This window comes from Anolis sagrei, chromosome 3 (assembly GCF_037176765.1).
Source record: "Anolis sagrei isolate rAnoSag1 chromosome 3, rAnoSag1.mat, whole genome shotgun sequence".
In the NCBI taxonomy this organism is placed as follows: Eukaryota; Metazoa; Chordata; class Lepidosauria; order Squamata; family Dactyloidae; genus Anolis; species Anolis sagrei.
In genome coordinates, this window is record NC_090023.1 from 175131356 (window position 1) to 175157776 (window position 26421).

The 26421-nt window shown below is 40.9% G+C and overlaps 1 protein-coding gene across 2 annotated transcripts in view; it reads right to left on the reverse strand.

Annotated features, from left to right (window-relative positions):
* Positions 1-713: 713 nt before the first annotated feature.
* The window catches only part of ADAMTS14 (ADAM metallopeptidase with thrombospondin type 1 motif 14), a 129296-nt gene continuing 103588 nt past the window's right edge, over positions 714-26421 (reverse strand). For both annotated transcript variants that reach the window (XM_067465694.1, XM_067465693.1), the window contains exons 15-22: positions 25854-25937; positions 23269-23432; positions 21438-21603; positions 14762-14894; positions 12646-12853; positions 11427-11556; positions 8796-8900; positions 714-2189 (exon numbers count right to left, since the gene is read on the reverse strand). In XM_067465694.1, coding sequence (XP_067321795.1) covers positions 1576-2189; positions 8796-8900; positions 11427-11556; positions 12646-12853; positions 14762-14894; positions 21438-21603; positions 23269-23432; positions 25854-25937 — 1604 coding nt within the window. In that variant the 3' untranslated portion in view covers positions 714-1575. The remainder of the gene's footprint in view (positions 2190-8795; positions 8901-11426; positions 11557-12645; positions 12854-14761; positions 14895-21437; positions 21604-23268; positions 23433-25853; positions 25938-26421) is intronic.

Consider the following 26421-nt stretch of genomic DNA (forward strand, 5'->3'; position numbering starts at 1 on the left):
TCAGTGGGAAGTCTGGACCTGCTTTTGGCTGATGAGATGGGATTGTTGTGGTGGTGTGCTTTCAAGTCGTTTCAGACTTAGGTTGACGCTGAGCGAGGGCTGGGTAAATGACCTTGGAGGGCCGTATCCTGCCCTCAGGCTGGGTAAATGATCTTGGAGGGCCGTATCCTGCCCTCGGGCTGGGTAAATGACCTTGGAGGGCCGTATCCTGCCCTCGGGCCGGGTAAATGACCTTGGAGAGCCGTATCCTGCCCTCGGGCTGGGTAAATGACCTTGGAGGGCTGTATCCTGCCCTCGGGCTGGGTAAATGACCTTGGAGGGCCGTATCCTGCCTTCGGGCTGGGTAAATGACCTTGGAGAGCCATATCCTGCCCTTGGGCCGGGCAAATGATCTTGGAGGGGCGTATCCTGCCCTCAGGCCGGGTAAATGACCTTGGAGGGCCGTATCCTGCCCTCGGGCCAGGTAAATGACCTTGGAGGGCCATATCCTGTCCTCAGGCTGGGTAAATAAATGACCTTGGAGGGCCGTATCCTGCCCTCGGGCCGGGTAAATGGCCTTGGAAGGCCATATCCCGCCCTCGGGCCCTGATCTACAATATCTGCTTTGAACTGGGTTACATGAGCCCACACTGCCATGCATTCCAATTCAATGTGGATTTTATACAGCTTTGTGGAAGGGGCCTGAGTCTCGTTCATTTCAATGGATCTGTAGATGGGATGAAAATTGGATTTTATTTTCCTATATACTCATATTTTATGACTGGTAAGTATCACTACCATGAAATGCGGATCCTCATTTCAATCCTGAAGGTGTTGCTAGATCATACACAGCTCAAGATACATTCAGTGATGGCTTTGGGATTAAAACAAATCATTCTTCCAAGAGACTCGACACAACAGCTCAGCAAGGCATGGATGCTATGTCACTATCTCAGGGGTTTAATCCAAGCCATGGACACCTTTCCTTCTTTCTAAACTAGGCTTCCTCATCTCTCCTATATGATACACTTTAGTCCGCATGGCCTGACACACCACGCTCACCATCCACCATCACTCAAACTAGAACTAGCAAGAAGCACCATATCAGAATTCAACATGCTCTAGAGGGCTGAGCAGTAAAAGCAGAAGCAAATGGTGGAATTTGTGGAGACTCAGTGACCAGGGGTCAAGTACCCAAAATCCTTCCGTTCATAATTGGTTGCTTTGTTTTGTCCGGCTTATTGCATGATCAAAAAAATAAATAATTGTTAGCACCCTGGAAGAAAAAGCCCGGCTGCTTCAAGCCACACTTTGAGGTAATCTAAGGTGGGCTACACAAGCACTGTGCGTTCAACTGCTCTTGGCAGCTTGTTTACAACAGAACGGCGGTGGCTGCAACTCTTTGTGTATGTTTCTTTAAATAAAAGTGCCATCAAACAACAAAATTGTTGCTGTTGTCGTGAACAAATGACCATGGTTGTCTCCTTCTGTTTCAGAAAGGGGCCCAGGAACGTTGCAGCTCTGACCGATGTAAACTGTGGAGAGTGACAGAGAAAGAAAGAAGGGACAGAAAGTCCTGGGAAAAGACATTCCCACTCATGTCCCAACAGAGGAAGAGGTCCTGAGACTGGGAGCTGGCTTGACGGGCTCCATCATGTTGTCCTTTCTCCGTCCTGCCATGTCTTGAGCAAGAAGAGGAGGTTTTCTTTCTTTCTGTGATGCTGCTGCAGGATTGTTCAAGGCAGCACGGAGCCACGGGAACATTGGCCTGCTCTGCGGGTCCTCAGCGCTCCATCCTGTGATGGCCTGCCGAGGAGGAGGTAGAAGTCGTGGCACACCAGCTTTGGAAGTGCCATTGTTGGAGCTGCCCTGAGGCTGGACAGCAGTCTTCACCTGACAGGCTGTGGAACCAGCATGGGTGGCTACTAGGCCACGGGCCACCTCTGCCTCTTTCAGAGCAGCACCCTTTAGCCTGTGCAGTTGACTCATGGCAGTGGGGTGGAACTGCAGCTGTGGTAAGGGGCTGGGAAGGACAGCACCCCCATGCGTCCCAGTCTCAGAAGCACCTTGGTCGCTGCTGGGAGGCTGACTGGTGGAGACCTTTTTGCTGCAAGATTCACAACAGAGTTTGTTGTAGCCAGGGATGGAGCAGTAGCGAGCCAGGACTTCCATCTGGCAGAAGATGGACTTGTCTCCAAGGCAAGGCTCTTCTGTGAGAAGAAAACATACAAATAGGTTTTATTAAGTGACTTGGGAGTCTCTTCCTGTCTGATAGGAGGCAAACTGCTGCCGAACCTACCTTACATAGGCGTGCAAGTTTATAAACGATCACATTACAATACCATATGTAGTGAAATTTCTACTCTATGTTAAAGTTTTGGTGTATAGCTCTATGTTTACATATGGCAGATAGGGAAGAAATAGGCACAGACAGGGTATGAACAGCAGAGATAGGATTCATTTGCATATGTGAAGCCGATTGGTCATATGCAGATTAGTGTAGGCCCAGGATTTGAAAAGGCTGCTAGGCCAAAATGACAGTTGGGGAGAGCAGAGCTGAACATTCCAAAGGGGCGGAGCCAAGGTTCTGAAAGAGGCAGTTAGAGTGAGGGAGTTTGAAAATGACAGTTAGGAATCTGTGTGTGAAATGGAGAGTTGTTTTTTTGAGTGCCGGATAGAAATAAGCAGTTATGAAGATGTGTTAAAGACTTCTGATATAGAGAAGCAGTTAGTTAAATAGAGCTCGAGTTTTAAGGAATATAAAGAAGGCTAGTGTTGCCTTAGTTCAGAATATAATTCAGCCAAGAGTGTGTAAAGCAAGTAACATGTTTGTGAATGTGAAACATTGATAGTTTATTCAGAAAAGTTAACCAAGTAAATGATACTAACTGTAAGCCTCAAGATTGCAGCAAAACACAAATGTAACTACAAGCGTTGGAGCCAGAAATTATAAATAAACTGTGTTACTTGGTTATACACAAGAGTGTTTCATTGCCTGTGATATAAAGTACAAAGGTTTAACAACACACAGAAAGTCCCAGCCAATATAAAAGAAAAACTGAATCTGTGTAAGGCAGCAAAGAGGTTTTTAATGTGGAAATAGTCTCTCTCCCTCGCCCCACCATACCTCCCAAGATTTCAGAGATGAAAACTGAGTCAAACAACATCAAGTGAGGTCCAGATGGCAATAGGTCCTTAATATGAAAGAATACACAAGCTAAGAGAGGCCACAGCAGTTTGCTTTTGTCTGACTCTTGGCCCTTCCAAACAGAACCCAAAATATGGGCCCTTTCAGACTTTAACTGGAGACATCTAAACAATGTGTCTGGTAAAAGGGAATTAATTTGGGACAAAGCAGGTAAACCTTGCTTTGTCCCGAAATTCTATTGTCAGTGGGGCTCAATAGGCTCTTTGATTGTAGGTGAACTATAAATCCCAACAACTACAACTCCCAAATGTCAAGGTCTACTTTCCCCAAACCCCACCACATTTGGGCATATTGAGTTTTCACGCCAGGTTCAGTCCAGATCAATCACTGTTTGAGTCAACAGTACTCTCTGGATGTTGGTGAACTACAACTCCAAACCTCGAGGTCAATGCCCACCAAACCCTTTCAGTATTTTCTGTTGGTCATGGGAGTTCTGTGTCCAAATTTTGATCAATTCCATCATTGCTGGAGTTTAGAATGCTCTTTGATTGTAGGTGAACTATAAATCCAATCAACTACAACTCCCAAACAACAAAATCAATCCCCACCCTCCAACCCCACTAGTATTCAAATTTGGGCGTATCGGGTATTTGTGCCAAATTTGGTCCAGTGAATTAAAATACATCATGCATATCAGATATTTACATTACGATTCATAACATGAGCAAAATTACAGTTATGAAAGTAGCAACGAAAATAATATATGGTTGGGGGTCACCATAACATGAGGAACTGTATTAAGGGGTCACACCATGAGGAAGGTTGAGAACCACTGGTATAGACTCTGGATCCCTGGACTTTGTTTACTGAACTATTGGCGTCTGACCACTGGACTGGACTTTTTGACTATGGAGTTATCTTGAACCTGCAACAGTGTTTGCTGTTTTTGTTTTATATTCTGTAGCTGAGTGCAATCTTTATGTTTTATATTTTAGACTATTAAAATAACCAGAAAGTAAGTGCTGTTTTAATTAAATTGTTTTATACAAACTGGGTTTTTGTTTGGTTCATCTCTGCCTAAATATTGGCAGAACCCTTGCAACGTGACATATGTATATGCTAAGTACCTGACAGATTAATGCTCTGTCCCTCTTTAATGCTGTGTATTTGTGTGTAAAATAGAAAAACGTGTTCAAAACATATATAGAAAGTCTTAAAATAACATCTGCATCTTCTATTTACAAGAGAGAAGGTGCATAAAAGCAAGTCATTAGGCCTATGGATTTGTCAGCAACCGTAGAATGTCATTATGGGAGCCTAAGGGCCCTTCCACACAGCTATATAATCCAGAATATCAAGGCAGATAATCCACAATATCTGCTTTGAACTGGGTTATCTGAGTCCATGCTGCCATGTAGTCCAGTTCAATGTGAAACTTATACAGTTGTGTGGAAGGGGCCTAAATTGAGAAGAGAAAGAAAGGAACAGAAAAGTCTGAGATGGAAGTGTACAGACAACTGAAAGAAAGAAACTGGCAGGCAGGTGGACAAACAAGCAGAAGTAGACTAGCTTACTAAGGGCTGAATTTAACTGCCAGTACCACTTGTGACAGTTGAATATAATCCAGAAATTAATTTAATGTGGATATTCTATTTGGTCCTAGTAATTGCACTCAGGTTTAGGAATTTGTTTGGCAAAGACTGCATGTTGTTGTTCATTCGTTCAGTCGTCTCCGACTCTTCGTGACCTCATGGACCAGCCTACGCCAGAGCTCCCTGTCGGCCGTTACCACCCCCAGCTCCTTCAAGGTCAGTCCAGTCACTTCAAGGATGCCATCCATCCATCTTGCCCTTGGTCGGCCCCTCTTCCTTTTGCCTTCCACTTTCCCCAGCATAATTGTCTTCTCTACGCTTTCCTGTCTCCTCATGATGTGGCCAAAGTACTTCAACTTTGTCTCTAGTATCTTTCCCTCCAGTGAGCAGTCGGGCTTTATTTCCTGGAGGATGGACTGGTTGGATCTTCTCGCAGTCCAAGGCACTCTCAGCACTTTCCTCCAACACCACAGCTCAAAAGCATCGATCTTCCTTCGCTCAGCCTTCCCTAAGGTCCAGCTCTCACATCCGTAGGTGACTACAGGGAATACCATGGCTTTGACTAGGCGGATCTTTGTTGCCAGTCTGATGTCTCTACTCTTCACTATTTTCTCGAGATTGGACATTGCTCTCCTCCCAAGAAGTAAGCGTCTTCGGATTTCCTGGCTACAGTCTGCATCTGCAGTAATCTTTGCGCCTAGAAATACAAAGTCTGTCACGGCCTCCACGGTTTCTCCCTCTATTTTCCAGTTGTCAATCATTCTTGTTGCCATAATCTTGGTTTTTTGACGTTTAGCTGCAACCCGGCTTTTGCGCTTTCTTCTTTCACCTTGATTAGAAGGCTCCTCAGCTCCTCCTCGCTTTCGGCCATCAGAGTGGTGTCATCTGCATATCTGAGGTTGTTAATGTTTCTTCCAGCAATTTTCACCCCAGCTTTGCATTCATCCAGCCCCGCACATCGCATGATGTGTTCTGCATACAAGTTAAAAAGGTTGGGTGAGAGTATGCAGCCTTGCCGTACGCCTTTCCCAATCTTGAACCAGTCTGTTGTTCCGTGGTCAGTTCTTACTGTTGCTACTTGGTCCTTGTACAGATTCCTCAGGAGAGAGACAAGGTGGCTTGGTATGCCCATCCCACCAAGAACTTGCCACAATTTATTATGATCCACACAGTCAAAGGCTTTAGAATAGTCAATGAAGCAGAAGTAGATGTTTTTCTGAAACTCCCTGCCTTTCTCCATTATCCAGCGGATATTGGCAATCTGGTCTCTCGTTCCTCTGCCTTTTCTAAACCCAGCTTGAACATCTGCATACAATAGTAAATAGTATACAATAGCAATTGCATATCCTGCAGATAAACCAAAGTGACGCTAGATGTCACCAGAATCCATTTTATGCATGACTATGATGAAAAAAAAAATCCCTTTTAAAATATCGTTGCTGCTTTTAAGAGACAAGGAAGGTTTTCAAGAACATGATACCTTCTGGGACACAATATTAATTTCAGAAAGAGGAGTAATAACAAAGATTTACAAAAAATTACTGGAATGGAATGTAGAACCAGATGGAGAAAAAAATTATATGAGTCAGAAAATATAGGAAAAACAATTTAAAAAGAAAATTGGAAAGAAATATGAAAAACAAAAATCAAATATACACAAGCAACAGGCCTTAAAGAAAATTGGATTAAAGTCGCACACAGATGGTACATGACACCCCAGAAACTTGGAAAATGTTACAAAAATATAAACACTAAATGCTGGAAATGTGGAAAGATAGAAGGAACGTATTTCCACATGTGGTGGTCGTGCACTAAAGCTCGAACATATTGGAGAAAAATACATAAGAAACTACAGGAAATATTAAATATGAAAATCCTATTTGAACTGGAAGTATTTTTATTAGGAATAACAGACCAAAAAACGGAGAAAAATACAGACAAAATCCTCTTTCTGCTAAACACTGCAGCAAGAATATGCTATGCAAAATTGTGGAAAAAAGAAGATATACCAGAAATTAGTGACTGGATTGAAAAAGTGATAGACATTAAAAATATGGACAGGTTAACATATCTAATAACAAAAAATAAAGGGACCCCAATAAAAGAGACTGACTGGACAAAAGTAATAAATTATTCGAAACAAAGAAATGGACATACAATAATATGAAGGGAAGAGAAAACAAGTGTGAAGAAAGAGCGGAGGAGGTAGATCCAGCCACTGGTACATGGAAACAAAGTGATTGTGACGATGTAGGGAGAAAATTTATTGAGAAAGGATTAAAAAATAAAGAAGGAAAGTTACCTCCACAAGAAAAAATGAAATTTTGGACAGGTGATATGTAAAAACTGTGGCTTGGGAGGCAGGCCTGTAGCCAGGATTTCGTTTTGGGGGGGGGGGGGGCTGAATTTTTTTCAGGGGGGGTTCGGGGGGGCTGAGTTTCGGGGGGGGATGAGTTTCGGGGGGGGGCTGAGTCTGACTGAAAGAGGGTCTAGCCTAGCAAACCTTTTGTATCATTACCCCAATACCCCCATGCATATGGGATATATTGAGTATGGTAATCAGATCATGATATGAATAAACATAACAGTTTAAATAATGCAACAGTAAGGCCTTTTCGCGAACCACCATGAGAATTTCGGGGGGGGGGGGGCTGAAGCCCCCTGAGCCCCCCCCCCCCCCCCCGGCTACATGCCTGTTGGGAGGAGAGGGAGGGGAGCACAGCGGTGAGGGATAGATAATATGTATAAGCAAAAAAATAATACTAGATGCCAAAAGTATGGTAGATTGTATTGAATAATATGTATCTGCTGTAAAACAAACAATGTATAACCAATGTATTAAACCATGATAAAATAATAAAAATGTAAAAAAGAAAAAAAAATTAAAAAGAGAGAGAGAGAAAAGAAGTTTAATAGGCTTTTCCTTAATCCCTCCTTATTATCCAACATTTTCGCTTATCCAACGTTCTGCCTGCCCAATTGTGTTGGATAAGCGAGACTCTACTGTACTTCTAAAAACTGCTTTTCTTTAATAGTTTTAATTGAAAGCCAGCCTGCATAGCTGGCAACTCATGCAGATTATGCATTGTGGCCCATCAGAGGCCTCTTCTACCCTGCCATATAATCCAGATTATCAAAGCAGACAATCCACATTATCTGCTTTGAACTGGATTATATGAATCTACTAGGCCTGGGTAACAACGGAAAAATTTGTTTCTAAAATCGATTCGTTTTTTGGGGTTTTTTGCGTTTCGATATTTAAAAGAATTCCGAATTTTTTTAAAAAAAAGTTCGATATTTACGAAATTTCGTAAATGGTAAAAAAATTATGAAACATTAACGAAACAAATATGAAACAATAACGAATCGATTCGTTAATGGCGGACGCGACCGCGCAATACGCTAAAAAACCTCCAAATGGGACAGGGGGAACTTCTGAAGCTTCCCTCTCCCTCTGTTGTTGACTGTTAGTGTGATATTATAATTTTTTTTCACTAATTAAACAAAAAACTATAAAACTTGCCCTAGACATGCGGAAATAATAACGAAACGACCTCAAACCAATAACGAAACGAATACATAACGAAATACGAAGCATTTACTAAACGAATTGAAAAATTCGTTTTGTTTTTAAGTTGCTCCAGAATGGTTCGTTATCGCTTCGTTAACAAAACAAAATAACGAATTTTTAACGAATTACGAATTAACGAAACGAAACCACCCAGCCCTAGAATCTACACTTCACTATAATACAAAGCAGATCATCTGGGTCTTATATGACAGTGTAGAAGGGGCCAGATACTCAAAAAGATCTGAAATCACAACTTTCCAGGTTCACGTTATCTTTATGGGTGAGAGCAAAGTTTTTTTCCCTTCTCAAACGTCTCGGTTCACTCCCCACTTAGTAAATATAGACAGTCAGCAGCATGACTGCACAACTTTACAAAATCCTGACAGTATTTCTCATATTTCACGAGACAGATCTTTCCTGAGCAGTGCCGGGTTTCATAAAGAAGACAGACAGAGAAACAGGTGATGAATCAAAACGTGAAGCTCAAATGAAGGAATGTGCTTACTTGATGATATCTTGCTGACAGGATTTTTGGCACTTTCCTGAGGCACCCATTGTACCTTTGGAGTCACATGATCCCCGGTATCTCCATTTGTACTTGATAGCTTTCCTGAAATGGAAGGGGAAAGTAGGTCAAACAGTCTGATACATGACAATGAGATAAATCACTGGAGGGCAAACCTGGCCCAGTCCCATAATGCTGCTGGATTTTTTTTAATTAAATGTGCAGTTTGGCCTCTTAAGGTTAACAGCTTTACTGTTGAAAAACTTTACATCAATGCAACCTCCTTCAAGGTGCCTCCATATCAAAGGAATCATTGCACTACGGTCAGTCATCCCAGGACCAGAACATTTTGTCACTCTTTAATCTCAAAGCATGGTTAGATACAGTTGTCACTTCTGGCCTTTGAAGTAAACCGTCTTCCTATTGAAAAGGAGTCCAAATATATGGGGTGGTCAGAAGCTTCTATTCCTTGTATTCCTCACATTTCTTCATTTTAAAAAAGGATACTTAGTGACCTCTACAATCCAGACCAACTATCCTGAGTAGCTCAGGTTTGTCCTTCTCCACACTCTTTCCTTTTGTAGTCCACAGAGCACCATGGGGTGGTCAGAAGCTTCTATTCCTTGTATTTCTCACATTTCTTCATTCTTTAAAAAAAGATACACAGTGACCTCTACAATCCAGACCAACTATCCTGAGTAGCCCAGGTTTGTCCTTCTACCCACTCTTTCCTTTTGTAGTCCACAGAGCACCATGGGATGGTCAGAAGCTTCTATTCCTTGTATTCCTCACATTTCTTCATTTTTTAAAAAAAAGATACACAGTGACCTCTACAATCCAGACCAACTATCTTGAGTAGCCCAGGTTTGTCCTTCTCATCACTCTTTCCTTTTGTAGTCCACAGAGCACCATGGAATGGTCAGAAGCTTTAATTCCTTGTATTTCTCACATTTCTTCATTTTTAAAAAAAAGATACACAGTGACCTCTACAATCCAGATCAACTATTCTGAGTAGCCCAGGTTTGTCCTTCTACCCACTCTTTCCTTTTGTAGTCCACAGAGCACCATGGGATGGTCAGGAGCTTCTATTCCTTGTATGCCTCACATTTCTTCATTTTTTTTAAAAAAGATACACAGTGACCTCTACAATCCAGACCAACTATCTTGAGTAGCCCAGGTTTGTCCTTCTCATCACTCTTTCCTTTTGTAGTTCACAGAGCACCATGGAGTGGTCAGAAGCTTCTATTCCTTGTATTCCTCACATTTCTTCATTTTTTTTAAAAAAAAGATACACAGTGACCTCTACAATCCAGACCAACTATCCTGAGTAGCCAGGTTTGTCCTTCTACCCACTCTTTCCTTTTGTAGTCCACAGAGCACCATGGAGTGGTCAGAAGCTTCTATTCCTTGTATTCCTCACATTTCTTCATTTTTTTAAAAAAAGATACACAGTGACCTCTACAATCCAGACCAACTATCTTGAGTAGCCCAGGTTTGTCCTTCTCATCACTCTTTCCTTTTGTAGTCCACAGAGTACCATGGAGTAGTCAGAAGCTTCTATTCCTTGTATTCCTCACATTTCTTCATTTTTTTAAAAAAAACAGTGATCTCTACAATCCAGACCAACTATCCTGAGTAGCCAGGTTTGTCCTTCTCCCCACTCTTTCCTTTTGTAGTCCGCAGAGCACCATGGGGTGGTCAGAAGCTACAATTCCTTTTATTTCTCACATTTCTTCATTTTTTAAACTAAGATACACAGTGACCTCTACAATCCAGACTAACTATTCCTAGTAGCCCAGGTTTGTCCTTCTCCCCACCCTTTCCTTTTGTAGTCCATGAAGCCCCAAGCTGCACCCTAGGAGTTGCATCCCCATCTTCCGATTCTGGCGTTGTCTCTGCTCATAACTCTTCATCTTGCATACACATATGATCTGGGCAATGATAGTTGAGGAAAATTGCCTGTCACTGGAGAATTGAGTAGATGGAACAGCCTACCCATTATCCCATTGCGGATGAGAACGTCAGGAGTGGTTGGGTTTGATTAACCCAAGTTCAGCATGGTTCATGCTGAAATCCTTTTTCTATGACAGGTTGTCCAAATGTTTTGGTTTCCCTGGACCACATTAAAAGAATCATCATCATCTTGGGCCACACATAAAATACATGAACTTTAATGATAACTGATGAGCAAAAAATAATTTTCGTGATTAGCAAAAAAAAAAAAAAAAGCAATTACATAATAATCCTAATTTATTTATTATTTATTTATTTAAAGTATTTATATTTATGTAATTATATTGAGGTTTCAAATTGTGGCCGGTTAGTAAGCTGTCCTGACTCCCTTCTTCCTGGCCTCGCAAGAAGTGCCTCTTTGCCCGGTCAGGAAGAAGGAGAGCGGCCTGAGCAGCGCCAGAGGCCCTTCTGGAGGTGGCGCAGGAAACAGCCCAGAGGCCCGAGGACAGAAACCACCCGGCTGGTTTGGGGAGTCATCTTCAATGGCGAGTGTATCCCCAACTCTCTATTTTGCATGTAAAAGTTGGGAGGTCGTCTTATAGCCCCAGTCGTTTAGTACCCCGAAGTATATGGTATATAGATGGCTATACAATTCCTTCTACAATGCCAGCTTCTCACCTGGGCATGTGATTGTTTTGCAAACCTGGATGGTCTCTGGCTTGTTGCTCTCACAATGTCCAATGCTGTTGTCACTGGATTTACAGACTACCTGACGCTGCTGGATGCCTTCTCCACAGCTGACAGAGCACTGCCACCAAGGAAGAAGAGGGAGAAAATAAGAAAAAAGATTAGTTAGGGTTGAGGAAGCAAGAGTTGATGCTAATAAAAAGTAATCCATGTGGGGTCATATGAAATAAGACAACCCATCCTGCAAGGAGGATCCATGAAAGTACATGTATTTGCAGCCTAATAGACAGTTGCATCTGTCAAGTAGGAAATTTAGGTACTGCTTATGTGGGGAGGCTAATTTAGGACATCATAAAAATCTCCAGCAAGCATGCAAAGAATGAGAAAATACTTCATCAGTGTCACAAATGGACAGTGAAGCAACAGCTCCTCTGGTGGCCAAAATACCCTCATGAAAAAACTGGAATGTTAAATAGCCTCTGTGTGTTTGTCTATATATGTTGTGTGTCTATGGCATTGAATGTTTGCCATGTATATGTACATTTTAATCCGCCCTGAGTCCCCTGTGAGGTGAGAAGGGTGGAATATAAATACTGTAAATAAAGAATAAATAAATTCTTATGAAAGCCTATCTGAGACCAGGGCTAGCTAGACCAGTCAAAATCTAATCTAAAATGGTTATGGATCTGAAGAATATTTCACAAGCAGTTCAAAAGGCCAGATTTAAATCCCAAGTCATTTGTTAGTAGACAGCACATTAATCCTTCCAATACCATTCTCACATCAAAGTTCCCCTATAACACTCGAGTGTTGGCTCTAGGTCTGGTTTTATCACTTTGGTCTATAAAGAATCCTCTTGACATTGCAAATGCTTTCAAATCTGTCCAAATAAGAGTGGAAAGAATATTTATTCATTTCTGTATATATCCTGGCTCGATTTTAAACCATAGCATTTCCAAAGCATACCAAACAATACAACTTGCATTAATGCCATATATGGTCTGAACATTATTTAACTAAAGTATTCCTCTGCAGCAAAGTTGTTAGATTACTTTGATTTGCTTTAGGGCCTATGTTTGAGCTGTTGAGATGAAATGGTGGCTAAAAAAAGGGAAAACAAATGTTGTTTTATTTTATTACTTTCTGTAAAGTTTCAAAAAATGTAAGAGTGGCCAATATGAAAAACTTCTGCTTGGTAATGCCATCTTACCTGAGACCAGGCACCTGTCCTCCACTGGGCAGGGCAAGGGATGCGACTGCAAGGCCGACGGGTGTCCGGTTTATCTCCTGTGCAGTACTTGGTGTGCACTGTCCTGTTTGTGCCATTGTGTAAATGCTGGATGCACTGCACCACTCTGACCTGGACTCCCAGCTTGCCACAGGACTTGCTGCAGGTTCCCCATTCTTCTGCTCCCCAGCTGCCCAAAAAACAGAAGACAACTGCATTGGAAAGAGGAAGAGAGCCACTGGACTCACTGCTTGTCTACAAGTCTTAGAGTAATCTTAGAGCAAACGAGGGAGAGAGCCTTCTCCGCTGTGGCCCCCTGGCTTTGGAACCCGCTACCTGGTGAGATTAGATAAGCCCCTACCCTAGCAACCTTCAAGAAAGATTTAAAGACTTGGCTTTTCTGATGTGCCCTTGGAGAGTGACCATATATTCCAGACCTGTTGTTTCACCTACACTGCTTCCCTCATATTGCACTTTCCCCCATCTTATTGAAAATCTAATTCCACTGTTCAGTCCCCTATGAGCTCCTCCCCCACAAATGTATCTTTTCATTGCTATCTCATCCAGTGTTTTATCATTTTATGTTGTGCATTTGGCCCACCCACTGTGTTTTATTTTCCATTGTGTTATTTTGTACTGTTTATTTTACTTGATTGGTTTATTTATTTTATTGTGGTGTTATTTTGTTGGTTATATTTTATGTTGCTGTAATGTATCGCTGGGCTTGGCCTCTTGTAAGCCACTCCGAGTCCCCTTTGGGGAGATGTTGAAGGGGTATAAATAAAGATTATTATTATTACTACTAGCCATCCCCTGCCACGCATTGCTGTGGCCCAGTCTGGTGATCTGGAAAATAATGAGGTGTTGATTTCTAATATAAGTAATGTCTTCATGCTTGTAGGTAAACAGCATTTCTTGCTGTTTCTTTGTCAGTGTTAATGTGGAGATTGTTTGGTTTGCCTACTCTGGAACATGCAAGATATAATTGTCCTTCTTTAGGGGTCCCTTTAAAATCTATGATGCTATCTCTCTGTGTGTGTGAATCATATATATCTATGTAGATCTATGGCTGGATGGCTCTTTGTCAGGAGGGCTTTGATTACGTTTTCTTGCCCCGGTAAACTGAGTTGGACTGGATGGCCTTAAGTATTTTTTGTTGGTCATGGGAGTTCTGTGTGGGAAGTTTGCCCCAATTCTGTCATTAGTGAGGTTCAGAATGCTCTTTGATTGTAGGTGAACTATAAATCCCAGCAACTACAACTCCCAAATGTCAAGGTCTATTTCCCCCAAACTCCATCTGTGCTCATATTTGGGCATATGGAATATTTGTGCCAAGTTTGGTCCAGATCCATCATTGTTTGAGTCCACAGTGCTCTCTGGATATAGGTGAACTACAACTCTAAAATTCAAGGTCAATGCCCATCAAACCCTTCTAGTGTTTTCTGTTGGTCATGGGAGTCCTGTGTGCCACATTTGGTTCAATTCCATCATTGGTGGAGTTCAGAATGCTCTTTGATTGTAGGTGAACTATAAATCCCAACAACTACAACTCCCAAATGACAAAATTGATTTTTTTTGAGTGATGGTCACTCCTTGGGTTAGTAGGTATCTTGTGGCCAAATTTGGCAGCAATTAGTTCAGTGGTTTTTGAGTTATGTTAATCCCACAAACGAACATTACATTTTTATTTATATAGATGATGATGATGATGATGATGATGATGATGATGATGATGATGATGATTGGGTTATCTGACTCCACAGTCAGAAATATGGGATTTTCTGCCCTAGCTTTTTTCTAGAGAGGGAATACTCACAAGAAGTTTGGCCAGGTCCTTTCTCTGAATTGCAGCCAAGATCCCTTCCACAAAGCTGTAGAAAATCCACATTGAACTGGATTATATGGAAATGTGGACTCAGATAATCCAGCTAAAAGCAGATATTGTGAATTATCTTCCTTGATATTCTGAGTTAGATGGCTGTGTGGAAGGGCCCTGAGATTCACTGAAAGACTCCCATCCAAGTACTAATCAGGCTGATTCTAACCAATTACTTCAAAAAGAGCTGGTGAATCCTGTTAAAAAGGGAGAAGCACTCACATTGGTTGAGAGCATTCTTGCATGTTACACCTCCTGCGGATGGGCTTGGGTTTCTTTCCATTATCACAGAAATTCCGATGTACCATTCGGTTATCACTCTTCCTGCGGCAGCCGTATTTTGTGTACTGTATTCCTGCAAAGCAAAAACCAATACTGTAAGAGTATCGCACAGGGTTCTCTAGGTACAAGATGGCTCTCTTTATAAAGCTGTGTGGCTGGTCTAATGGACCTAGAAAATGGCCCAGAAGTGACTAGAGTAGTTTTACTTCTGAAATGAAGCAGTTTATTTATTATTTATTTCCTATATTTTTACCCCGCCCTTCTCACCCTGGAGGGGGGACTCAGGGTGGCCTCACAAAAGCATCATAGGATGCTGACATCATAAAAACAATCAACAATCAGCAATACATTAAAATATTAAAAACAGTAATTAAACAATTGATTAAAAACACGCCTGTTAAAATCAGAATCCAAAATCCAGAGTCCAAGGTCCAGTCTGGGTCAATTCATTGTCTTAAAACTTCTTTTACTTGCTGTTATTACTGGTCGAACGCTTGATCCCATAGGCAGGTCTTAAGATTCTTTCTGAAAGACAGGAGGGAGGTGGCCAATCTGATGTCCCTGAGGAGGGAGTTCCAGAGACGGGGGGCCACTGCAATAAAGACCCTGTCCCTCATCCCCACCAGTCACATTTGCAATGATGGGATCGAGAGCAGGGCCTCTCCAGATGATCTTAAGTTTCATGATGGTTCGTAACAGGAGATACGTTCACAAGCCTGGAGCAGTTAGTAGGGGGTATATTTCATTCAATCTGAATGTGGATTATCTGCTTTGAACTGGATTATGTTTATTTCACCTCTCAATAAAAGATTGCCCCAGGCACTAACAAGCCACACCAAACAACTGCTAGGCCATCAAATGCTAATCAAGGTGGTCAGTTTAAACATACACACCTAGCTCCAACAGGCAAGAGTTCTTTCTCCCACCCTGGTCATTCCACAGATATATAAACCCATTTTCCTAGTTCCAACAGACCTCACTACCTCTGAGGATGCTTGACATAGATGCAAGAGAAACGTCAGGAGAGAATGCCTCTAGAACATGGCCCTATAGCCCGAAAAAACCTACAACAACCCAATGATTCCGTCCATGAACACCTTCGACAATACATATGTTTATTTTTATTTTTTATTTATTTACTATTGGAATAAAACAACTTATTTCTTACTTCAGCATTAATGGTAGTTTCTATGGGCTCTTCCACGCAGTCATATAACTCAGAATAGCAAGGTAAAAAAATCCCACAATATCTGCTTTGAACTGGTTTATCTGAATCCATACTTCCATATATTCCAGTTCAAATCAGATAATGTAGGATTTTATTCAACTGTGTGTAAGGGACCTAGGACATTAGAATCGACAACTAGAAAACGGCACTAAATCTATAGCTTAATAGTTAACTAACTACGAGGGTTGAATGAAAAGTAATGCCTCCACCTTCGTAACACCTCAACAGATGGCAGCACTGATATGCGGCAGGTACTGGCTTGTTCAGTAGACTCTCCTCTACAGTTCCATTTTGGTGAAAGCCTTAGCATTGAACGGTTGTGTTGTTAAAATGTGAAATATGGAATCCTGTGCAGACGGTTGGTCAATGTGACTTAAGCAGCGTCCAGTCATTAAATTCTTGACAGCAGAAGGTGTCATCCCAAAGGAGATTCATCAGAGAATGGAAGCTGTTTATGGTGAATGTGTTGATGTGAGTTCTGTGCATCGTTGGATGAATAAGTTTAAAGATGTTGTAATAAGAAATTAAATGTGCAAATTTGATAAATGTGAATTTAATATGATGTGTGGGAATGAATGGAAGGATGGATGGATGTATTTTGGAAACACCAGTATAATATTAAGGCCTGCAATGACTAATACCTGCTTGCTGGACTTGCTAATGAGAAACCCTGATAAGAACAGGACAGTGATAAAGGAAATGTTTGCAACCTTTCTTATGTTAAGAAGGAAGGCAACACGAGCCTTGTGTTTGTTGACACCAATCAAGAAGATCAACACTGAGATGGATCCAGGATGGAAGACGTCTATCATTAATTTACAACTCTGGGACTACATCAACAGAATATTCCTATAAAAGACTCAGTCTAATAATGCTCAAATTGTGGCAGACTGAGGAGTCTGTTCTACCCGCTATGCTCTGCTCCATGGGAAGGAGAGAGATGTATTCGGAGAGTGGCAGATTTGCATGGGAGCAGTCTAGTCACTTTGGCCTTCTTTCTCAAGGGAAGAGGAAGAAGCGCTCTTTTGGAGTCTTAGATTTTGTGCAGGGAGTCAGGTTCTGCTGTATGGAAAACAGAGATCTGGTCCTTGGCATTGTGCTTAGGGAAAGGATGCATTTTGGCATTTTGAAGTTATGGCGTTATGGAAGTTTTGGGACTATGTGTTCGGCAGGCTGCAGGAAAGCGGGGTATGGCCTAACAGGTGCTTCTGCAAGGAGGAAGAAAATAATATGGCAATATTTTGGATGCATGTGGATGAATGCGTGCAGATGTGGTTTGAATGTGGAGTGAAAATGTAATTCCCCTTTGTTTGTTTGTTAACCAATGTAATTGACATCCAATGTAGTTGCATAGAATCTATGTCTGTATGTCCAATGTCATTCTTTGTCTAAATGTTTTCTGTAATCTGATATACCTTCTCACACCGGAAATTGCAATAAAAAGAACCTATGCTTCAAAGTTATTGAAAAGTCATTCATGACAAAGTTGAGGTGGGAACATCTGACTTGCGTGACAAACAAAGAATTGGATGTCCAGTGACAGCAACCACCAAGTTTCACATGCACAAGTTTGACAGATTGATTCAGGACGATCGTCGTATCATTCAGAGAGAAATTTCAAGCATAATCGGTATTTCACAAGAACGTGTGGGTCACATTATTGCTTTGCTTAGCTATTGGAAGAAATGTGAGGCGCTGGATGCGCAAACAGAGTGTCGACTTCTTCTGTGACCGCTTCAGAAAACTTATTCATCATTGGCAGAAAAGTATCCAATTTTCTAGTGATTATGTGGAAAAATGAATAGTGGTAGTTAAAGAGCACATTGTAAGGATTATTTCTGCATTTGATTTATTAAAATATTCCCATCCAAACCCAAGTAACGAAGGTGTAGGCATTACTTTTTATTCAACCCTCGTATTTTAACAGTCCTAAGCAAAATACTCCCATGTCAATTGTGGCATCAAGGGAATTTTCAAAGCATCAGGAATGGGACCATGTTTTACATTTGTTAATGATGACTATGGTTGGATAGCTTTTTTGTCTTGTCAGAGAGAAAATATAAAGCAGTCATGTTTATAAGGTGATAGGATACTTTTAAGATAAAATGAGTGCACACTTTAGATGCATTTGTGGTTCTTCGTGGTGACCATTTTGAGAGCAAGTTAATAAATATTGAGCGAATTAGTGCAAGCATATGTCTAGCGCAATTTAAATAAACAAAGCCGCTTTTGAAAAGCCAAGTCAGAACTTGCTGACCCAAGTCTGCGTTGTTGTAGCAATGTAAGCTCTATTTCCAGGGATATGCCCTGGTGACAGCTGATTAAATCCACAGCTTACATTCCAGATTGTGTCCACGACTGGGTTGTGTTTGCTGGAAAGGAATGTGACTCATTAAAGTGGTACTCTCTCCTTGCCCACCCCATTGTTTCTCTGAGCAGGCATTGTGTTAGGAACTGGCGCTTGGAGAAGTTACTTTCTTGAGCTACAATTTTCAGAATCTCCTAGTTATTATGCCCACATTTTTTCTCAAGCTTAACTAGGAATTGTGCTCCAGCTTTAGAATGGTTCTGATAACAGCAGAAATTGGATTGTTTTCTTGTGCATGAATTTTGTTCACAGTGTTTGCTCTAGTAGGCTTTTTAAAGTGGAAGATTCTAAGCAAATCAGCTTTGCTAGATATTTATTTATTATTTGAACTTATATGCTGCCACTCCCCTGGGGCTCTGAGCAGCTTACAAGAACAGGCTAAAATCTAACACAATTTAAAAACAATTTGAAACAATTTAAAAACAGCAATATCAAAGATCAAAGGCCTGTCAAAACAGGTATGTCTTACATGCCCTGCAGAAAGCTGATAAATCCCGCAAGGCACGGACTTCAGGTGGCAGAGTATTCCAGAGTGATGGTGCCACTGCTGTAAAGGCTCTGCGTCCAGTTGCTGTTAGACGCAAGGTCTTGACATTGGGAATTTCCAACAAATCTTGGTCCTCAGAACAGAGGGATCTCTGGGGTTGGTAGGGGGAGAGGTGGTCCCTAAGGTACATCGGCCCCAGACCATGCAAGGCCTTAAAGGTGAGTACCATCACTTTGAAAGTGATCCGGTGCTCAATTGGTAACCAATGCAGCTGTAGTAAGATTGGTGTTATGTGGCATCTCATCGGAATTCCCGCAAGAAGCCGAGCAGCTGCATTTTGTACCAACTTGAGCTTCCGGATCACCGACAGAGGGAGGCCAATGTAGAGGGTGTTACAGTAGTCCAGTCTTGAGATGACCGTAGCCTGGATCTCCGTAGCTAGGTCGTCCCTGGACAAGTAGGGGGCCAGCCGTCTAACTTGCTGCAGATGAAAAAAGGCGGTTCTGCTAACGGCGGAGACCTGGGCCTCCATTGTCAGCAGAGGGTCCAAAAGGACTCTCAGACTCTTTACCAATGATGACGGGCGTAGTGCCTCGCCATCCAGGGTAGGCAGCTGGATATCCCCACTGCCCGGTTGACCCAGCCATAGGATCTCCGTCTTTGCTGGATTCACCTTCAACCTGCTGGCACGCAGCCATCCAGTAACGGCCTCAAGGCACTGATGGAAATAATTGGGTACAGAGTCTGGTCGGCCTTCCATCTTCAGTACAAGCTGAGTGTCATCAGTGTACTGGTAACACTCAAGCCCAAAACCTCAAACCAGCTGAGCAAGTGGTCGCATATAAATGTTAAACAACAGAGGGGAGAGAATTCTAACAGAAACGATCCTGGATGCTACATTATTTGTGTAAGAAAGGGTTGCATGCTGGAGCTTTCTGAGGACATTATCACATTAGGAAATACTCTGTTTCTGTGACTGTTTGAGAATGATTTCGAGCGGGTCTCATCACATGACATTTGCCTCATCCCATCAGTATTCTGTCGGAATCCATCAGCTAACTAACCGGAATCCATCAGCTAACTAACCACTACAAGTTACAACGAAACTACATCAAGTGTAAATGGTTCTGGTCCAGAGTACATCTCCTGCTACGAATCATTATGAAGTTTAAGATCATCTGGAGAGGCCCTCTTCTCGATCCCACCGCCATCGCAAATGCAATTGGTGGAGACAAGAGACTGGGCCTTCTCAACAGTGGCTCCCCGTCTGTGGAATTCCCTTCCCAAAGACATCAGATTGGGTACCTCCCTCCTTGGGGGTGTCTACGGACAACACCGGCTCTTTGGCTTAGAAATGGAGATGAGCAACACCCCCAAGAATCTGACATGACTAGACTTAATGTCAAGGGGAAATCTTTACTTTTACCCTATGGTACAGAATTCAGAAAGGTATGTACGCATCTCTTCCTATGAACTAGCTAGGGTGTTAAGATCATCTGGGAAGGCCCTGCTCTTGGTCCCGCCTGCGTCACAAGTACGTTTGGCGGGGACGAGAGACAGGGCCTTCTCAGTGGTGGCCCCTCAGCTGTGGAACGCCCTTCCTACAGATGTTAGATTGGCCCCCTCCCTGTTGACATTGCGGAGGAAAGTAAAGACCTGGTTGTTCGAGCAGGCATTTGAATAGGCAGTGTAACGAACATAGGAATATGGAACAATTGGATGATGAGACTGGATTTCGATCTTAACTATGAGACGCGAAGGAGATGTTTTATTGATTTATATTAGCTGTATGGTACTTTTAATTGTTTTTAACTGTTTTATTATGTTTTTGAGCATTGAATTTTGCTATTGTTAACCGCTCTGAGTCACACAAGGGCTGAGAAGCGCAGTATACAAATATAGTAAATAAATATAAATAAATAGGCAGTGTAACGAACATAGGATTATGGAACAATTGGATGATGAGACTGGATTTCGATCTTAACTATGAGACGCGAATGAGATGTTTTATTGATTTATATTAACTGTATGTTACTGTTTTAATTATTTTTAACTGTTTTATGATGTTTTTGAGCATTGAATTTTGCTATTGTTAACCGCTCTGAGTCGCCCAAGGGCTGAGAAAAGCGGTATACAAATATAGTAAATAAACATAAATAAATAAATGTAATTTAAAGCAAAAAAGCGCTTCTAATTTATATTTTAGCTGTAAAAACACTAAAGAGGTTAATTCAATTTTGATAATCAGGATTATATGACCATGTCGAAGGGGCCTAAGGGATGTTTCACACATTCGTAGACGGTATAAGAGGGGGAATCAAGTGATGACTTCCAATTATGTTGGATAAACTTTCCTCTTTGCATCACTGCAAAAATGCTGATTCTCAAGAGAGCCACTTCACACCTTCATCTGTGTGATCAAAGACAATGTGCATACATTGGTGAACCAATGTGATGCATAGTCAGCTCACTCCACCTGCTGAGAATGCATCCAGAAATGTGAATATTATGTGAAATAGGAATAGGAATATACCTCCTCCACAAGCTTTGGAGCACTGTGACCAGCTCTTAAGGGCCCACTCATAAGTGTCCATTTCTTCAAGCAGGACGTTGTTGTTTCCAATGACAGGAAGGAGATCTTCGTGGATGATGTACTTATACATCAAGCTGCTCTTCGAATCATCATCTTGTGGAATAACCTGGAATCAAAGGAAAGGAGTGGAACTGTCGAATTGTTACACAAATCTGCAGGAATGTGTGAATGTGCTCACAGCTATTACTCTGTACAGATGTCTAAAACTGAACTTCTGCAACCCTTTGCTTAGGCCCCTTCCACACAGCTGTATAAAATCCACATTGAACTGGATTATATGGCAGTGTGGACTCAGATAATCCAATTCAATGCAGATATTATTTAATTATTTACTTACTTACTGTATTTGTATACTGCCTTTCTCAGCCTGTCAGCGACTCAAGGCAGTTTACAACAAATCAGTACACATAATATCATAATACAAATTAAAACATTAAAATGATATAAAACCACAACAGAAGCAATAAAAACCAACATAATTAGCGTCTCGTTATTAAAAAAAAAACATTGTCCAATTCCATCGTCTAGTCATTCAGTTTCCTATGTCAGTTACTCTGCATTTGTAAACACTTGCTCAAACAACCATGTTCTAACTTTTCTCTGAAATGTTAAGTGGGAGGGAGTTGATCTGATCTCCCTAGGGAGGGTGTTCCATAGCAGAGGAGCCACCACTGAGAGGGCCCTGTCTCTTGTCCCTGCCAACCGTACTTGTGATGAAGGCGGGATCGAGAGCAGGGCCTTCCCAGATGATCTTAAAGTCCTTTGTTTCTCTCATTCTGCCTCAGTTTCTCATTTATAAAACAAAAGCTGTTATGCCAACACTCATAATTAGTGTAGATTTTGCATATCATAATGATAAATCAAAGTGCTCCTCAACTAAGGATCCTTTCACACAGCAATATAACCCAGATAATCCACAATATCTGATTTGAACTGGGTTATCTGAGTCCACACTGCCATATAACTCAGTTCAAAGCAGATAATGTGGGATTTTATATAGCTGTATGGAAGGCATCCACACACTTACAGTAAGTTGTAAAAAGATCAACACTAGTAAGTATGTGTGTGTGTTAAAGAAAACCTTATACTGTTAATCATAATGTGCAGCTGCTAATCTAGGTCAGCTTGTAAATTTGAGCCACACCCAGTGGAGTATAACTGTATGTATTTTAGAATACAGTTCGGCTTTTGTTCTGAGGAGCTTCTATTACTATTGTTGTTGTTGTTGTTTATATGTAAGTTATATTAATTGTACTGTTTTATTTGCTTGCTGTTTTGTTTTTACTGATGTGTTGTTGGGTTTGGCCTCATGTTAGCCGCCCCAAGTCCCCTTGGGGAGATGGTGGGGGGTATAAATAAAGTATAATAATAATAATAATAATAATAATTATTATTATTATTATTATATTCACAGCATTTTGCTCAACCATTTGTGCTGCTCATTTGAAGGAAGATGAAGAAGCCATGCTCTTTGCATTCTGTTATTCTTAAGAGGACTGTGTAAGTTTGTTGCACTGTTTATTTTGTATGCAATACTGCAAGTTTATATTTTGACTCTGCTGACAAGAGTAAAGTTTTCTGTTCTTTTTCCTCTTGCCTCTGTGCAAAGTTATTGTGTCTTTTGCACTGGACCAGACTAAATTCCACTTAAGCATAACATACATTTCTTAAGTAGTTATTCTGGCATAAAGCACCAAACAGGATTGCTACTTATATATTCCTACATATATGCATTAATGTGTCAACCTATAAGCTCTGTTCCAAAACTCACCAGGACACTGATGGTTTCATGTAGGGGTCCACTGGTTTTCAAGCTTTCCTTGCCATTTTCAACTATATAATCCCATTCCAAGCCCATTTCTAGGAAGGTGTTGCTCTTGACATCTTTGCCCTTGGCATGAAGAATGAAGTTGCCAGAAGCTTGGTTCTTAACAGCTGGAGAAAGAAGTGGATAAAGTAAATTTCCTTCTTACGTCCTTCTTTGTGCTTATGTGCTTCTTTGTGCTTATGTTACGTCCTTCTAGGCTTATGTAAGCTATGGGTGCATCTTCACTGTAAATTGAATGCGGTTTAACACCACTTTAACTGCCATGGCTCAATGTTATGGAATTGTAGGAGTTGTAATTTTAGCCTTCTCTGCTAAACTGTGCTGGTGCCTCACCAAACTACAACTCGCATGGCACTCCACAGGACAAATGTAAAAATTGATCAACTTTCAAATAATATTTTAATTTTTAGGTTAAGATTAGGTCCATCTCAGCTGGGGTGGCAAAATGGCCAGCATATTAGAACACATTAAAGAATAATAATTTGAAACCAGAACAGGAAATTAGGCAAAAATTCAAAAATGTATCTCGGTTCCAGCACGGACAAATATCAGAGGCATTTAGGAAAGATAGAGAACTAGGTTTTGAAGATAAGAATTCATTTTGGGATAAAATCATCAAGACAGGAGATAAAGTCATTGCAAAAATATATAAAAATTATTAGGTTGGGCCACTGAAACTGAACAAATTAAGGAGTGCATGGTAAAAATAGGCAGTTAACATTGGTCATCCAATTAAATTAGCAGAATGGGATAAAATTTGGAGTTACAAAATTAAACAAACTTATGCATCAGATCTTAGTGAAAATTGGCTGAAAATGATGTACCAATGGTACATAACACCACAAAGACTATCAAAATGTTCTCTTCCAACAAGCTTTCGATGGGTGAATAACGCGGGAATATGTCTGTTCTTGTTTTATTGTATTTTAAAGTTAATTGTATTGTTTTAATCTACTGCTGTAAACCGCTCCAGGCCAAATTGGGAGTAGCGGTATACAAGTCAAATAAATAATAATAATGAATAAATAATAATTAAAAATATCTCAAATAAGTGCTGGAAATGCAACCGGCAGATTGGTACTTTTTATCATGCATGGTGGACATGTGAAAAGGCAAAAAAATATTGGACAGATATGCATCATAAAATCCAAAAAAATATTAAAAATTAGAATGAAACTGGAAACAGAATACTACCTACTAGGGATGTTAAACCTAGAAAATGAGGAAAATAAAGACGAAGGAAAAGGAAATTATAGAAGCACCCGAAAACCGAAGAGGAGATGGAAGTCACAAGCAACAACTTTTTTATATTTTACATATGTTTATGTTTTTTTTCTCAAATTATTATTTTTATCATTTTTTCATTTTTTTCCTTTTCTCTATCTCTTCTCTTCCTCATTTTTCTTCTATATGATTGTTACCCCACATTTCATGTACACTGGATATACATACATATATATATATATATATATATATCCTACCTATAATTTTATTCCTTTGCAAACAAGTTCTCTCTGTTTATATTTCACTCTGGGTAGTAAACAAGAAAAGAAATCAAGGAATGACCCAAACGTTATGAAACTTGGTGGGCTAACAGTGGTAGATGTGTCCTCCAAGTGTGGCCATTTTCATCTCAATAGCCCTAAAAATGCTGGGTAGGGGCCGGGAGGCATGCAAAAACTGATCTGCTGGTGTCCTGGAATTTCGCCAGCAAAACGGATCGAGGTTCAGCCAAAATGCGCAAGCCTACTCAGAGGTGCTTGTTTCTTCCTCTGTAGAGATGAAATAATGAATGATACTCCAATACCCTCACTCCTCACAGGGTATGATTAACAACCCTATATCTTCGAGGAAAGGCTAGCATGATATAGAGTGGTACTTTATGAATCTGGAAACAAGGGTCATGCCCAGTCATGAAAGTCACAGTCTCAGGGGCAGGCAATGGCAAACCCCCTCTGGTCAAATCTTGCAAAGGAGACCCCATAAGTTTGGAAACTACTTGAAGGCACACAATAGCAACAGCAATTTTAGAAAAGTGCTGCAACATATGTTTACTTTGTAAAACATTCTAGCCTGATATTCCGAGTTCAGTGCAAATGTTGTTTTTAGGGATGACTCCCACATAATATTTTTCATTGCACACAAAGCCCTGCAGTGACTATTTACACTATGGAACTGATGACAAAATGAAATTGGCACAGGGCACAAAGGGGAAAAAACATTCTCAAAATATGAATATAACTTTCCACTCAAGATCAGCAATGTGGAAGTTAATATTCAATAAGTGCTGGCTTGGAAATTACATCCTGCAATTCAGCCAAAGTTAAGCACTCAAAAAACTCACTGAGTTGACTGTGAGAGTTTCTCCCATTATGATAAGGATGGCTATAATGCTCACTGGACTGAATCCTAAAATTGTCAACAAGCTCTTTTTTGATAACTAAACTGTTGAAAACACCTCTTTGGGAAAACAATGTAAGATGAGATATTGATTCTCACCCAACTCAATGAACATGTTTGGCTCTTACCAAGTGTATGGGCAGCAGGCTCCATCTCCTCAATCTGAACATGCCTGGCGCCAGCTGGAATCTCAAACATTTTCAAAGCACCCACTGAAAATTCCAACAGAAAAAAACACATTCTTAATACTAAATGCACTGTTGTCAGATATGAAGTCCATGAAACACCTCTTCTGAAGTAGTGCATGCCTTCACTTAAAGCACACATGTCGAAAACTTACAACTCGCAGGAAAAATCTGGCCCATCATGTAATTTTCTGTGGCTTTCCAGGTGTTGGACTACGTCTCCTGTATTCCACATCATTAGACCAGAGCTGATGGGAATGGGAATACAATAACACCTGGAAGGCTGAAGTTTGTTCTGTTTGGTCAGGATAGTTGGGTTTGGGTTGAGATACAAAGCTTGTGGATATGATGTCTGACTTTAAAATGTCTTCTAACCTTTCCCCACCTCAGAGTCACAAGTGCTGTTTATTTATTTATTATTTATTTATTTATTTACTTTGCTTATATACCGCTGTTCTCAGCCCAGGGGCGACTCACAGCGGTGTACAATATAGGAACAACAAAATTCAAG